At 49.0% G+C, this 14191-nt stretch overlaps 1 protein-coding gene across 4 annotated transcripts in view; it reads right to left on the bottom strand.

The window, feature by feature from the left end:
* Positions 1–13921, bottom strand: part of RYR1 (ryanodine receptor 1) — a 92751-nt gene extending 78830 nt beyond the window's left edge. For all 4 annotated transcript variants that reach the window (XM_075260851.1, XM_075260849.1, XM_075260850.1 and 1 more), the window contains exon 1: positions 13728–13921. In XM_075260851.1, coding sequence (XP_075116952.1) covers positions 13728–13775 — 48 coding nt within the window. In that variant the 5' untranslated portion in view covers positions 13776–13921. The remainder of the gene's footprint in view (positions 1–13727) is intronic.
* Between the last annotated feature and the right edge of the window lie 270 nt (positions 13922–14191).

Raw genomic sequence — 14191 nt, forward strand, 5'->3', positions numbered from 1 at the left:
CTGAGTTGAACACACATGCGGCTGAAGGAAGGAGCTGACACAGGTCAGCTCCTCGCTTCGCCGCTGCCCGCCTCTCTCCCTGACACACGCGGCTGAAGCTGCTCGCGTGCTCGCTTCGCCGCTGCGTCTCTCTCTCGCTGACACATGCGGCTGAAGCGAGGAGCTGACCTGTGTCAGCTCCTCGCTTCGCTGCTGCCGCCGGCTCCTGGCTTGTAGACGCGATGTACACGCCAGGAGCCGGCGGCAGCAGCGAAGCGAGGAGCTGACACAGGTCAGCTCCTCACTTCAGCCGCATGTGTCAGCGAGAGAGAGAGACGCAGCGGCGAAGCGAGCACGCGAGCAGCTTCAGCCGCGTGTGTCAGGGAGAGAGGCGGGCAGCGGCGAAGCGAGGAGCTGACCTGTGTCAGCTCCTTCCTTCAGCCGCATGTGTCAGCGAGAGAGGCGGCGAGGGAGCGGAGGAGAAGGTAAGTTTAATGTGGAGGTGGAACGTGAATCTGGGGGCAGATGAAGGAGAGGACGGCATGACATTGGGGCAGAGATGGGGGACATGAATCTGGGGGCAGAGATGGAGAGGACATGAATTTGGGGGCAGAGATGGAGGGGACATGAATTTGGGGGCAGAGATGGAGGGGACAGGAATCTGGGGGCAGAGATGGAGGGGACAGGAATCTGGGGGCAGAGATGGAGGGGACATGAATCTGGGGGCAGAGATGGAGGGACATGAATCTGGGGGCAGAGATGGAGGGACATGAATCTGGGGGCAGAGATGTGGGACATGAATCTGGGGGCAGAGATGTGGGGACATGAATCTGGGGGCAGAGATGTGGGGACATGAATCTGGGGGCAGAGATGTGGGGACATGAATCTGGGGGCAGAGATGTGGGGACATGAATCTGGGGGCAGAGATGGAGAGGACATGAATCTGGGGGCAGAGATGGAGGGACATGAATCTGGGGGCAGAGATGGAGGGACATGAATCTGGGGGCAGAGATGTGGGACATGAATCTGGGGGCAGAGATGTGGGGACATGAATCTGGGGGCAGAGATGGAGGGGACATGAATCTGGGGGCAGAGATGTGGGGACATGAATCTGGGGGCAGAGATGGGGGACATGAATCTGGGGGCAGAGATGGAGAGGACATGAATCTGGGGGCAGAGATGTGGGGACATTAATCTGGGGGCAGAGATGGAGGGACAGGAATCTGGGGGCAGCGATGTGGGGACATGAATCTGGGGGCAGAGATGGAGAGGACATGAATCTGGGGGCAGAGATGGAGGGACATGAATCTGGGGGCAGAGATGTGGGGACATGAATCTGGGGGCAGAGATGGAGGGGACATGAATCTGGGGGCAGAGATGTGGGGACATGAATCTGGGGGCAGAGATGTGGGGACATGAATCTGGGGGCAGAGATGTGGGGACATGAATCTGGGGGCAGAGATGGAGGGACAGGAATCTGGGGGCAGCGATGTGGGGACATGAATCTGGGGGCAGAGATGGAGAGGACATGAATCTGGGGGCAGAGATGGAGGGACAGGAATCTGGGGGCAGAGATGGAGGGACATGAATCTGGGGGCAGAGATGGAGGGACAGGAATCTGGGGGCAGAGATGGAGGGACAGGAATCTGTGGGCAGAGATGGAGGGACAGGAATCTGGGGGCAGAGATGGAGGGACATGAATCTGGGGGCAGAGATGGAGGGACATGAATCTGGGGGCAGAGATGGAGGGGACATGAATCTGGGGGCAGAGATGGAGGGACATGAATCTAGGGGCAGATGAAGGGTGTATATGAAACTGGGGGAGAGATAGAGGGGGGACATATAATTTACGGGTGACTGTAGGAGGATTATACTGTGTGCGGGCACATGAAAAATTAACGAGTGGGCGGAGTCAACACAAAAGTGGGTGGGGCTAAATTTGCCACGGCGCGCTACACGTGCCGCACATTTTGTCCCTCTTTCGGTTCTTCGAAAGTTGGGAGGTATGCTTTATATAGTGCAGGTGATTGTGTGATCAGTGTCCTAGAGGCTTCTGGAAGTTGTATCATGTGCTGACTCTCAGAGGTGGAACAAGGTTGCACCTATGGATTGCCTATGGGAGAAGTTGTTTGTTACACCCCAATGGTGTGCTGTCAGGTGTCACCGGGGATACCCAGGGTGGGAAAGGTTCCTAATTTAAAGAGGAACTGTCACATCCTCTAAAATATGGCATGTGAATTCTTTTTGGTTACAAATTCAAGTTAGTTTTGGCTACTGGTATCCCGGCACAGTCAGAGGGACCCAAAATCCATCGTCATTGTGCTGAAGAACACCCCCTTCTATTGACACATAGTGTAAAGGGGTGTCCATCACCACCTAGCAATGACCCCGAGCTGTGAGGCCGAACCCCCTGACAGTGTAGTGATAGCAGTAGCCAAAACTAACTCGAATCCATAGCCAAAAAGAATTCAGCGCTCTGTGTAGGACAGGAGGATAGCTTGTAGGAGCAGAGAATAGCTTGGGAGGAGGACTACTTGTAGGAGCGGAGGACAGCTTGTAGGAGCGGAGGACAGCTTGTAGGAGCGGAGGACAGCTTGTAGGAGCGGAGGACAGCTTGTAGGAGCGGAGGACAACTTGTAGGAGTGGAGGACAACTTGAGAAGAGGACAGCTTGTAGGAGCGGAGGACAGCTTGTAGGAGCGGAGGACAGCTTGTAGGAGCGGAGGACAGCTTGTAGGAGCGGAGGATAGCTTGTAGGAGCGGAGGATAGCTTGTAGGAGCGGAGGACAGCTTGTAGGAGCGGAGGATAGCTTGTAGGAGCGGAGGACAACTTGTAGGAGCGGAGGACAGCTTGTAGGAGCGGAGGACAGCTTGTAGGAGCGGAGGATAGCTTGTAGGAGCGGAGGACAACTTGTAGGAGTGGAGGACAACTTGAGAAGAGGACTACTTGTAGGAGCGGAGGACAGCTTGTAGGAGCGGAGGATAGCTTGTAGGAGCGGAGGATAGCTTGTAGGAGCGGAGGATAGCTTGTAGGAGCAGAGGATAGCTTGGGATGAGGACTACTTGTAGGAGCGGAGGACAGCTTGTAGGAGCGGAGGATAGCTTGTAGGAGCGGAGGACAGCTTGTAGGAGCAGAGGATAGCTTGGGATGAGGACTACTTGTAGAAGCGGAGGACAGCTTGAGAGGAGGACTACTTGTAGGAGCGGAGGACAGCATGTAGGAGCAGAGGACAGCTTGAGAGGAGGACTACTTGTAGGAGCGGAGGATAGCTTGGGATGAGGACTACTTGTAGGAGCGGAGGACAGCTTGAGAAGAGGACTACTTGTAGGAGCGGAGGACAGCTTGTAGGAGCAGAGGATAGCTTGGGATGAGGACTACTTGTAGGAGCGGAGGACAGCTTGTAGGAGCGGAGGATAGCTTGTAGGAGCGGAGGACAGCTTGTAGGAGCAGAGGATAGCTTGGGATGAGGACTACTTGTAGAAGCGGAGGACAGCTTGAGAGGAGGACTACTTGTAGGAGCGGAGGACAGCATGTAGGAGCAGAGGACAGCTTGAGAGGAGGACTACTTGTAGGAGCGGAGGATAGCTTGGGATGAGGACTACTTGTAGGAGCGGAGGACAGCTTGAGAAGAGGACTACTTGTAGGAGCGGAGGACAGCTTGTAGGAGCAGAGGATAGCTTGGGATGAGGACTACTTGTAGGAGCGGAGGACAGCTTGTAGGAGCGGAGGATAGCTTGTAGGAGCGGAGGACAGCTTGTAGGAGCAGAGGATAGCTTGGGATGAGGACTACTTGTAGAAGCGGAGGACAGCTTGAGAGGAGGACTACTTGTAGGAGCGGAGGATAGCTTGGGATGAGGACTACTTGTAGGAGCGGAGGACAGCATGTAGTTTGGGGCACAGTCATATTGAAGACTTCTTGTAAGCCTGTGCAGTGTAGCAGTCTCTCAGCCAAAAAAGACACCAATATCCCTAAGGACACTCAAGAACAAAAAGACAGTATCACCAGTGCGGGGCAGCACCATCACCTGCCGTGGATCCTTGGTACTCACCGCCACCGCTTACAATCTTAGGGGAAAGACCTTCTGTTCTGCTGTTGTTCTATATGTATCTGGGCATCAATTTGGCAGAAGACAGGCAGGGCACAACTCATAAGCCGCAGCAGAGTGCAGTGCAGACCACGGAGGAGCAGCCATATTGTCACCATCCCAGCACTGGAAAATGAACACTAGTCCCTATTAAAACTAACTAGACATAGTAGGTGGGTGAAGTCGCAGGTACAGGGCGGGTAGGTTATCGGTATGGGTACTCAAGCTTTAGAATTGTATGTTGGGGAAATCCCTTTTAAGATAATTGCTGGTCCAACCAAAATTGTCAGGTTTGGATGCCAAGTCTGAAGTTCCATAATCCCCATGTATGTTTTTGACCAAGAATGTGATCAGACCCAATGGGAAGATTAAGATTTTTTTTAAAGTTTTCAGAGATATAACTTGAACCTTTGGTGCCTGTTCGCTACGCTAATTGCTCACTCTCTCAGTCAAAATTTTTAATTATATACAACCTCCCCCCCAACAGATATAAGAGAGAGGCCCCTCACAAGGGGGACACATTGCCTGCACAAAATAGGGGGGCAGTGTTTAAAGACCAACCTCTCAATGTATTTTTGGTAACAAGTGAACAGACCGAGTTCTATGACCATCAAACAGATTTCGTAAAAAAAAAACCTGGGCAGGTTCACACAGGGGAATATTTGCAGTGGAAACAGTCGAAGGGATTCTGTCTCCAATTCACTCAATGGGAGACAGAACCTAAAACAAAAATCAGAAGCGTCCTGCCCGATCTATTCCGTCTGAACCTTGTGTTGAAGTGAACAGGGGTAGGAAGATTTCCGAGCTAGATTTTGCATGATGGGCCCCACTGCCCGATCCGCTGTGTGTACTTACTGTATGCTCTGCCTAAAGGGGAAGTCAATGGCGGCCGGTCTGTAGGTTATCATAGGCAGTGCATAGCACAAGCATGAATAAATCTACATCATACAAGTCATACCGCAGAAGGGACTGGCGGACAAACGTGACCCTCTCACACCTCCCAGCTATTTAAATGATGACATTCGATAGGACGGGAAAATTGGCCAAAAATATTGAGTGAAGAGAAAACCAAACTTAGCTCATAGACGGTCAGCAAAAAACGTATAGATGTGCATGGCGCAGGGAGCATCTGCTCAACACAATGGGCCGGACAAGTTCATAGGTTTACCCTACGTGGGGCAAAACTTCTACAGCTATCTTCTGTTCTGTGCAGTGCCCCCTATCTGCAGAGTTTGGGAGGCTTCTAATGGGATGTGATAGGATACTGCCATTGCTTACTTTGTTTCCTATGACATGAGCCTGAGTAAGTGTGTAATATGGGAATGGAACATACAAGGAGGGGTTGGTTTTGGTGCAAATGCTCAGCAAAGTCCAACCAGCTCTATTCCAGATGTTTCTGGAACCTTCTACAGAGTTTCAGATAATGGGATGATGCTCTACGCAGCTTGTACTTGTTCACGCCTGGTTTCAAGGTATTCTTATCTCATCTCAACCCTCAGGTCATATCTATTTCCAAGGGTCCAGCCAAAATCTAATGGCCAGACTGTTCTACGTTCATCCAATGGATGGTAGACAACTCATTCCAAAATCAGCGCCTCTGTCATCTATGGCTGAGTTTAGTATTGCAGCTCACTTACATGAACGCTGCAACATCACAGGCTGCCCAAAACAAGAGTGGTCACGTTTGTCTCAATTTCTTGACCACATGGGGGACAGCAGCCGATCTAGAAATCAGCCCTTGTACGGCCAGATAGTAGGGACTACTCCACCATTATCCATAGAGGGCTACAATTGAAGGAACTCGAGCCGGGCGGGAAGAGACCTGTACAGGGAGGGTTAAACTTACACCAATTTACCAACCATTATTGCAGTTGACTATGATGGTAAACCCATCAAGTGCGCAGGGCTCTGGGTTTTTGGGCACTGGGGACGACGTCTCAGATTACTGGAAATGCATTTATATGTCAGAAGGAATTAAATGCAATGGAAAGGAAAAACCAGATTCCTTGACCTTCTTACACTTAAGAGTCTTAAAGCTCCATTCTTGCCAAGAAAGTGAATGGATACAGCAAAGGAAACGTCCATGTGGATAGGATTTCTCATCGTTCTTGGTGGAAACCCTTCCCATGTAAAGCAGGAATAGTCATGCGACATGGTAGATTCCAAAAAAAATCTAAACTTTTTGATGTTATTATGAGCTGGGTAACTTCTGGGATCTATGGACATTGTCATCACGGGCAAAGGTAGAAGAAAGTACTGGAGACACCAAGGTGCCATGGTTAATGCTCCAGCGCTCAACATGTCTACGAAGACTCCAAATGGCTTGGTGCGAAATACTCCAATGGATTTGACAAAGGCTCAGTGTCCACCTTGCCACATTTGAGGATCATCAATAGGGAAAGCCCAGGCCAGAAGGAATTCCCAATGGTCTCCTCATTACTGGTATACGGGCAGGTTTTTGGGCCGGTGTCAGCACCTATCACTCTTTGCATTGGTAACAGGAGCGACTACTCAGAATTCCTCACCACTCTTGCTCAAATTGGGTGTTTTTTTGCTAAAGTAGCTTTAACAGGAACACATTGACACATTGCAAAGGGGCCCATTTAGACTGTATTACCCAAGGGGCCACACAAACCTGGTGCCGGACCTGACCTGCTGCCGGGCATGTCTAGGGGACCTCTCATCTAGAGGGAGCGGGTATAATTCCCACCAGAAACCAGTGTGAAATTGACCCACCCTGGGGAAGAATAACCTGAGCCTATACGAACATACCCTCCAGCTATGACTATTGGTCCCATATGGATCCCTCAGTAGCCCCCAGAGTCTGGTCATTAGTCTGGGTGCCATATGACATCTCGGCTGGGTCCGCGTACCATTCCTTATTGTGTGTGATAACAGCTTGCTATTTCAGTAGTCAGCACCTCGCTGCCAAGTATCACAGGAAGCTGCACCGGAGCTGCTTAAAGGGATCACTCTTATACAGTAGCCGCTTAAAGGGATCACTCCTATACAGTAGCCGCTTAAAGGGATCACTCCTATACCGTACACTGTGCCGGAGTCCTTGCTGGGTTCAGTATATGAACGGCGGAGACCTGACTAACCCCATTATAGTCTATGGGGTCCATGAGTGTCCACGGGTAACCGCCATTTGTCATTCGGGTTCCCTGGTGGACCCAAACAATGGAGAGACAAACACAAGTGTGACCTTAGCCTAGCCATTTCATGTCACCCGTTCTATAGGGTTCCCATAGCTGTGTATACAGTGCGACCTGGAAGGCAGGGACAATAATCCGTCCCTATGGACCGCTGTAGTAACATCCATCATCCCAATCCTACAGGTGCACAGTTTTTTGAAGCACAATGGTCAAGTTCGGACGATCGACTCCTCTGGATGATTGTAACGTGTAACCAGACTCAGCTGCACATGGCCATGTCACTGGTGAACCCCTGTATTAGTGCACTGACCAGCCCTGACTGGTGGCCATCTTGCCTTTGCTGGTTGCTGGACGCCACTAGTCATAGACACGGCCATAGGGGGCGCAGTGGTGCCCTCACCCCCAGGTCCATTCACCTATGTGGGCCCAAAGCTTTCTTTAAGACACAAGTTTACCGCATTGTCCCACATGGGGCGGCCCTACCGCAGGTCGTACATTAGGGCCTAGGTTCAGGGCGATGGTCGTCTTCATCCCACTTTGATGCTGTGAATGACACGGACATGTCCTCGCTCTGTAAATATAGAACCGCTGAGGATGATGGGAAATCTAATAATCAAAGATCCTAAAATTGCCTCGAACTCCCTGCAGCCGCGGAGTATGGCGTTGCCATAGTAACAGGTCTGCTTCTCCGCTGCTCACATGGCCGATACTTCGCTCCTTCCCATTGATATAGAAATATTCACCTCTTTCAAGGAAGGGTTTTTCATACATAAGTGTCGTCCGGCAAATAAAGTCATCCGCGCCGCCGTTCTTTCACGGTTTCTGGTTTTGGAAAAGCTGAGTTAAGGCCAATATGGCTGCCATTATATTTGCTTACTGGGAGGACGGGGGGGGGGGGGGGGTGCGTCATTAGACTTAATTGATGGACCTGGGAAAGCTGGGTGGATATCTATAGACGTCTTCCTAGTCCTGGAGTTTCAGACAATGTTAATCCTTTCCTGCACTTAGATTGGCGCTTGTCCCATCACGGAAGGCGCTGCAGATAGGGATCAGCTGGTGGAGGGCCAACAAGTCCATAGGGCCACGTTATAGGACTTTGGAACCCGGGCACTAAGAAAAGTAGGAGCCCGCCATTGGTTCGCCATTTTAATACGAATGTTTTTGCACATATAAAGCCAAATGCATAATGTACATTTTATTCTGTTTATACCAAGATATTACCGTACACTACCAAATTATACCACTCACTGCCAAAATAACACCGCCATACACACTAAGACAAATAACATTTACTGCCCAAATAATACCGCCATACACTAACACGAGTAATACCACTCACTGCCATATGCTAACAAGAATAATACTACTCTGTCCAAATAATACTGATATATGCTAGCAAGAATAATAAACACACTCTGTCCAAATAACACCGCCATACACACTAAGACAAATAACATTTACTGCCCAAATAATACCACCATACACTAACACGAGTAATACCACTCACTATCCAAATAACACCGCCATACACTAACAAATAATAACATTTACTGCCCAAATAATACCGCCATACACTAACACGAGTAATACCACTCTCTGTCCAAATAATACTGCCATATGCTAACAAGAATACTACTACTCTGTCCAAATAATACTGACATACACTAAGAAGAGTAATACCACTCTCTGCCATATGCTAACAAGAATAATACTACTCTGTCCAAATAATACTGATATACGCTAGCAAGAATAATAAACACTCTGTCCAAATAACACCGCCATACACTAAACACAAATAATAACATTTACTGCCGCACAATGCCACACCAGCATACCTTAGCAAATTATTGCTGCCATATTGTGCCCAAATAACACTACCTTCTATGTTATAGACAGTCCTACAATTAATACCGTCATATATAATACCGTCATACAGCGCCTGAACTATAACATGGTGGTTTAAGACAATGAAAGCATTAGTGGTAAAACCGCTGGTTGTCCAGGACATTGAAGGTTTATATTCTCCATTCCTGGTGGCTCCTGAGATCAGTCCTTAGAAGACCCCGTAGGTAGCAGGTGCCCCACACCATTGTCCACTTTGCCACCTCGGTCTTGGCCAGAGAGAAGACCAGGGCGGTAATACTCTAACTCCAGGTAACCATCACTTTCAAGTGATTGGGGTCAGGACAGTCTCGTGGCCTACACCACCATAGCGACAGGTCCTTGTCCTGCTGCTGGGGCTGAGATTGTGAAGGCAGGTGGATGATGTCATTGCCTTGTAGTATGACATCAGCAATACTGGAAGCAGAGATTTGCAAACTAAAATGACAGGATCTATGGGATTATCCAGCTGGATCCTGAAGGACCCAATGGGGGATATTTAGGAAGACGGGCATATTCCATTCTAACCTTAGTAGACCCTTTGGTGGAACAGTGGCCCTACCTGGGATTTTTCTACGTGAAAACTCTGGTGTAGACTCCTTATATTGTAATCCAATGGTATATATATGTATACTGCTTGTATACATACCTCCTAGAGAGAGCGAAGATGATTGTAAGAAGACGCTCTGATGGTCGGTGGCCATTTTTGGGACATGAACCAGGTTTTTTCTATCTTTTTGAGAGCCTCCGTGGTCAGGTTTTTGGACTAACCACCTTTAGAATATAAGAATCAAGGGGGTGGTGTATAACTTCACTGGGTTTCGGCAGGACACCACATACGTAACACATGCCATGACCAAATGATCAGATTATCGGTTCATGGTCTTGGTCACAGATATGTTGATGTAGCAGAGCCATGTCATCTCCTTTCCTATATAAAGCCAAGGAATACACAATATATTGAAACTAATGACAAACCCCCACAATGTAACACTCACAGCCTCAGCCCTGCTACTTAAAGGGTCACATCGGACGCCCGTGCTATATCCAATATGGGCTCCCAGTTGGCTCTGTGTCCTGCATAGTGGCCGGGTGCCAGTACTGCACCTTGACATCAATATCGGTGCCGGCCACTATAGAGAGATTGAATCCATCTGCTTCCAGTCCCGTGTCGTGTATAATACGGGTGTCAGAGGAAGTGACCGGCGATCGTCCTACGGATGAGCCAGAAAAACCTAAATCCCGGACAACCCTTGTAATGAACTGTAATGGCCACATTGTTACGAATATTCAACTCACGTTAAAGTGTAACCGTCTGCAATATGAATGAATAGCGCAACGAACGCGGCAAACACAGAGGCCCGGAGGAGGCGCGAGCTACGTGCTGTATAACACATCCTGGTAGCTACCATTGCACATAGACCTGGATCGCCAGGAAGAACATCAAAGACCCCGTCCTCCATCTTAATAATTTAGGTCATTCTTGCTCATCCTACAAGACTTCGCACCTGGGTTAATATTTCGTATCGAATGATTTTCTCAGGTACGAGAAATGAAACATTATCTTTGCAAGAATCGAGATCTATTGAAGATGGCGATAAGACGAAACACAATGTCCCGGAGACACGACGAGTGCCAAGGGTAGAAGGCGCTATATTGAGACTACGCGTTTGGAGCCCTGTACGAGATGGTATATAGCAGGCAGATGAGGACTAGATCTGAGGGAGGCCCCAGTGCTCCTGGCTGGAAATAATTTAGGCCACATCTTTCCTCCCGTTCTCTCAAGCTTCACTCCGGCTTTTTATAGATCAGGTGAAACGTCTCGTCTTCTGCTGACAGCAAAAAGGGAAGGACTGTATACAGGGATTCATATACAGGCCCGGAGTCCGACGACCAGGATACAGGACCGAACGGTCACCATCACATTCACAACCTGACATCTAGATATACCGCACCATAGGTTGGAACCGAGAACCATATACACCATGCACGGGTCCTTAAAGGGATGGTAAAGCTCATGACCTTTAAATCAAGATTCAAGGGAGAATATTCGGCATAATCCATCATAGATCCACTGAAATCCCTACTCTGTGTTCGAGTGGGCGGTCTAGCTCTGTGATTGCAGCCAGGACCGCCCACTTGACTCCTAATCACAGAAAAAGCAGAGAATTCCATGAAAAAATTCAACTAATATTTGTGTTTGTAAAATAGGGCCCATCTTGACACTGTCCAATTTTGGGTGGGGTTTTAATTGCCCCACCCCTTTTTTGGCCCAGGACAAACCAGATTTACCAGTATTGTATTGGTAACTTTGGAACCATTTCAGAACTGTGGATGAGGAGCCATAAGGAGGTCACTGGCATGTGGTGGACCTTGCCGTGACACCTACATGATAGCCCACTGATGGTGGTGGGTTGGTGTTTTGCTGCATCGTGGTGTGGGCCAGGTTGGGTGTCAGGATGGACACTGCTACCTCTAATTTAAGGGTGGCTACGACAAGTGGAGAGATCTGGTGGAGCAAAGATAGCGCTGGGCTAGGAGAGACAGAAGTATAGAAGGTGGAGGGGCTTTTGTATGAGGAACACAGAGTTTCAGGAGGAAAAATCAGGGGACAGGATTGAGCAGAGGAAAATAAGTTATAGTTACAGGCATAAGAGGGAAGTTAGAATCAGACAAGGAGTTCCTTGGGCCCACCGGACCAAGTGTTTCTCCCCACCGACATCAGAGGAGCCTTCAAATGTGTGTCTTTTGTTGGCCGATGGAGGGCCAGTTATACACTGGGGACTTCAGAGATTTAGGTCTCGGGATCATATATCGTACAGTACAGTGTGAAGTGGACGTCACGGCAGTTCACCTAAGACACAGCCATGTTATGGACCGACAACAGAAGAAGCAACTCCATGGAGAAGGCCAACGTCCAGTGAGAGGTGACATGACTACATGGTCAGTCCTGGTATAATATGGGGAGGGGTGAATGGCCATTTGGTGGGAATGGCCCAGCTGACCATGGGGTGAGGTGTCCCGATCTGAGTCAGGCTCCCCACTCAGTGTTTAATAATTCAATAAAATTGTAGTCACACGTGTTTGCCATAACATGAATGTTCCAAGTCCATGTACTTCAATGGAAGGCAACTGTGTATTGCCCCAGGCCAGTTGTGTATTGTGTAGGCCAGTTGTGTATTGCCCCAGGCCAGTTGTGTATTGTGTAGGCCAGTTGTGTATTGCCCCAGGCCAGTTGTGTATTGCCCCAGGCCAGTGCTTACAATGGGTAGTTCATGACTTGCCTCACCCCTAGTCCATTATAAAGTGGAGGTACAGCCTGTACAGTAGGAAAGTTTTCTAGAACGTTCTATTACCCTCACGTTATCCATTTGTGAGCCCCATGTGCGCCTGCGGCCCCGTAGACGTGACTGTCTGTTCACATCTGCAGATGCCATTGTGAAGGAATAGCACCAGAGACGTCACAGCAGTAAGGAAACTTGGCACCGAGGTCCGAGCCGTATCACTGCCCACTGACCCCAGGCCAGCAACCATAACCATAGGCACCTGGCCTGTCATCGGATATCAGACACCCGACCCCGGCGCAATATCAACAGATCTGGGAACGTTTCATTTCAGAACGGTTCATCAGATTAGAGGAAATTTCACAAATAGCGACTCCCAAAAATGATATTATTACCCTATGCCAAATAATAACCCATTTGCATTCCCCACAGCCACTTTGGTTATTTGGACTTTAACAAAAGGGGACAAATCAGATATTACAGGGAATTGTTCCCTAAACAACAACTAACTGGCTTGTCTGCCATTTTTCAGGACTAGCACCACCCTCTTCCGAAGGCTGTGTCTGGTACTGCAACTCCTCCTTGTTGATGAGTATTGAGCCGAGCTGCAATACCTGAGACACCACATGGATGAGGGTGGCGCCATTTCAATCTTTTATTTCATTGAGGTTTGCAATTAAGTATTTTACAGTATTAGAATCAGTATCTAGAATAATACCCGACTACTGTCACATCTAGAACATTTCTTCCGGCCTCTCAGAAGATGCAAGGTCTACTGTAAGATTATAATGGCGCCTGAATAATAGCTTAACAATTACACACATATTGTCTGAGCCTGACAGAATATAAATCAGACCCAAGAGCTAGCAATCTAAATCCCATACACACCTATCCGTGTCTATAGTCATTTGTCATATAGACAAGCACATGATATGTAACGCTCTTAGTGCTACATGAATCCCCGACCGCCCCCCACCCCCAACTCTGTTCCTTAAAGTAGTTCTGGAGTCTCACACCCCAGCTATGTTTCCCTTTCGGTTGCTGTCAGTCACACATTCCCCCCCGAGCGTCAACACCCCCAGCCCTCTACAGCCTGTCACATAATGATTGGCGTCCAACAGGTGCCCGTGTTCAGGGTAAGGCTATATATCGCCATCCTCCAGGAAATTAACCTCTTCAGCTTGTACATACAAAGTCGACCCTTGGACTCCAAAGCCGTCTTGTAGAACCGGATCCAAATGTGTGATCAGGGGATGGGGGGGGGGGGGGGCAATTATTTATCAATCCCAATCTATTGCCGTAAACGTAGAGAAGTCGGTGCCTTATTGCACTTGAAGACTCACCGTCCTGAGGAACTGGATCTCATCCTCGCTCTCTCCTCCTTCGGCCATGATGTTGTGGGTACCCTCCTGCCTTTTAGAGGATGACCCTTCCTGGGTTGCTGGCTGGTGACGATGACCGAAGTGTAATCCGTGTGATAAGAAGGGGGAGAGAGAGAGGCTGCCGAGCTCTCCTCTCACTGTGTACAGAGATGACACACGCACAGACCTAGACAGATCCTGCCAGCCCCTCCGCGCTCCCCTCCTCTACTCACTGATTGGAGAGAGCTAGGTTAGCACCAGCCAAATTGTCCATAGGGGGTGGGGGGTCTGGGATGCAAAAAAGGAGGGTAGCACACGGCAAGAAGTGCAAGAACTAAATATTCTAAATTAAAGAGAGCGACTATGGGAAATTTGCAAAATTGGTCTAAGGGGAGAAATAAAATCATAATAATTAAGTGGCGCCATATCGAGCGCATCAACGAGCA

This window comes from Leptodactylus fuscus, chromosome 11 (genome assembly GCF_031893055.1).
Source record: "Leptodactylus fuscus isolate aLepFus1 chromosome 11, aLepFus1.hap2, whole genome shotgun sequence".
Classification (NCBI taxonomy): Eukaryota; Metazoa; Chordata; class Amphibia; order Anura; family Leptodactylidae; genus Leptodactylus; species Leptodactylus fuscus.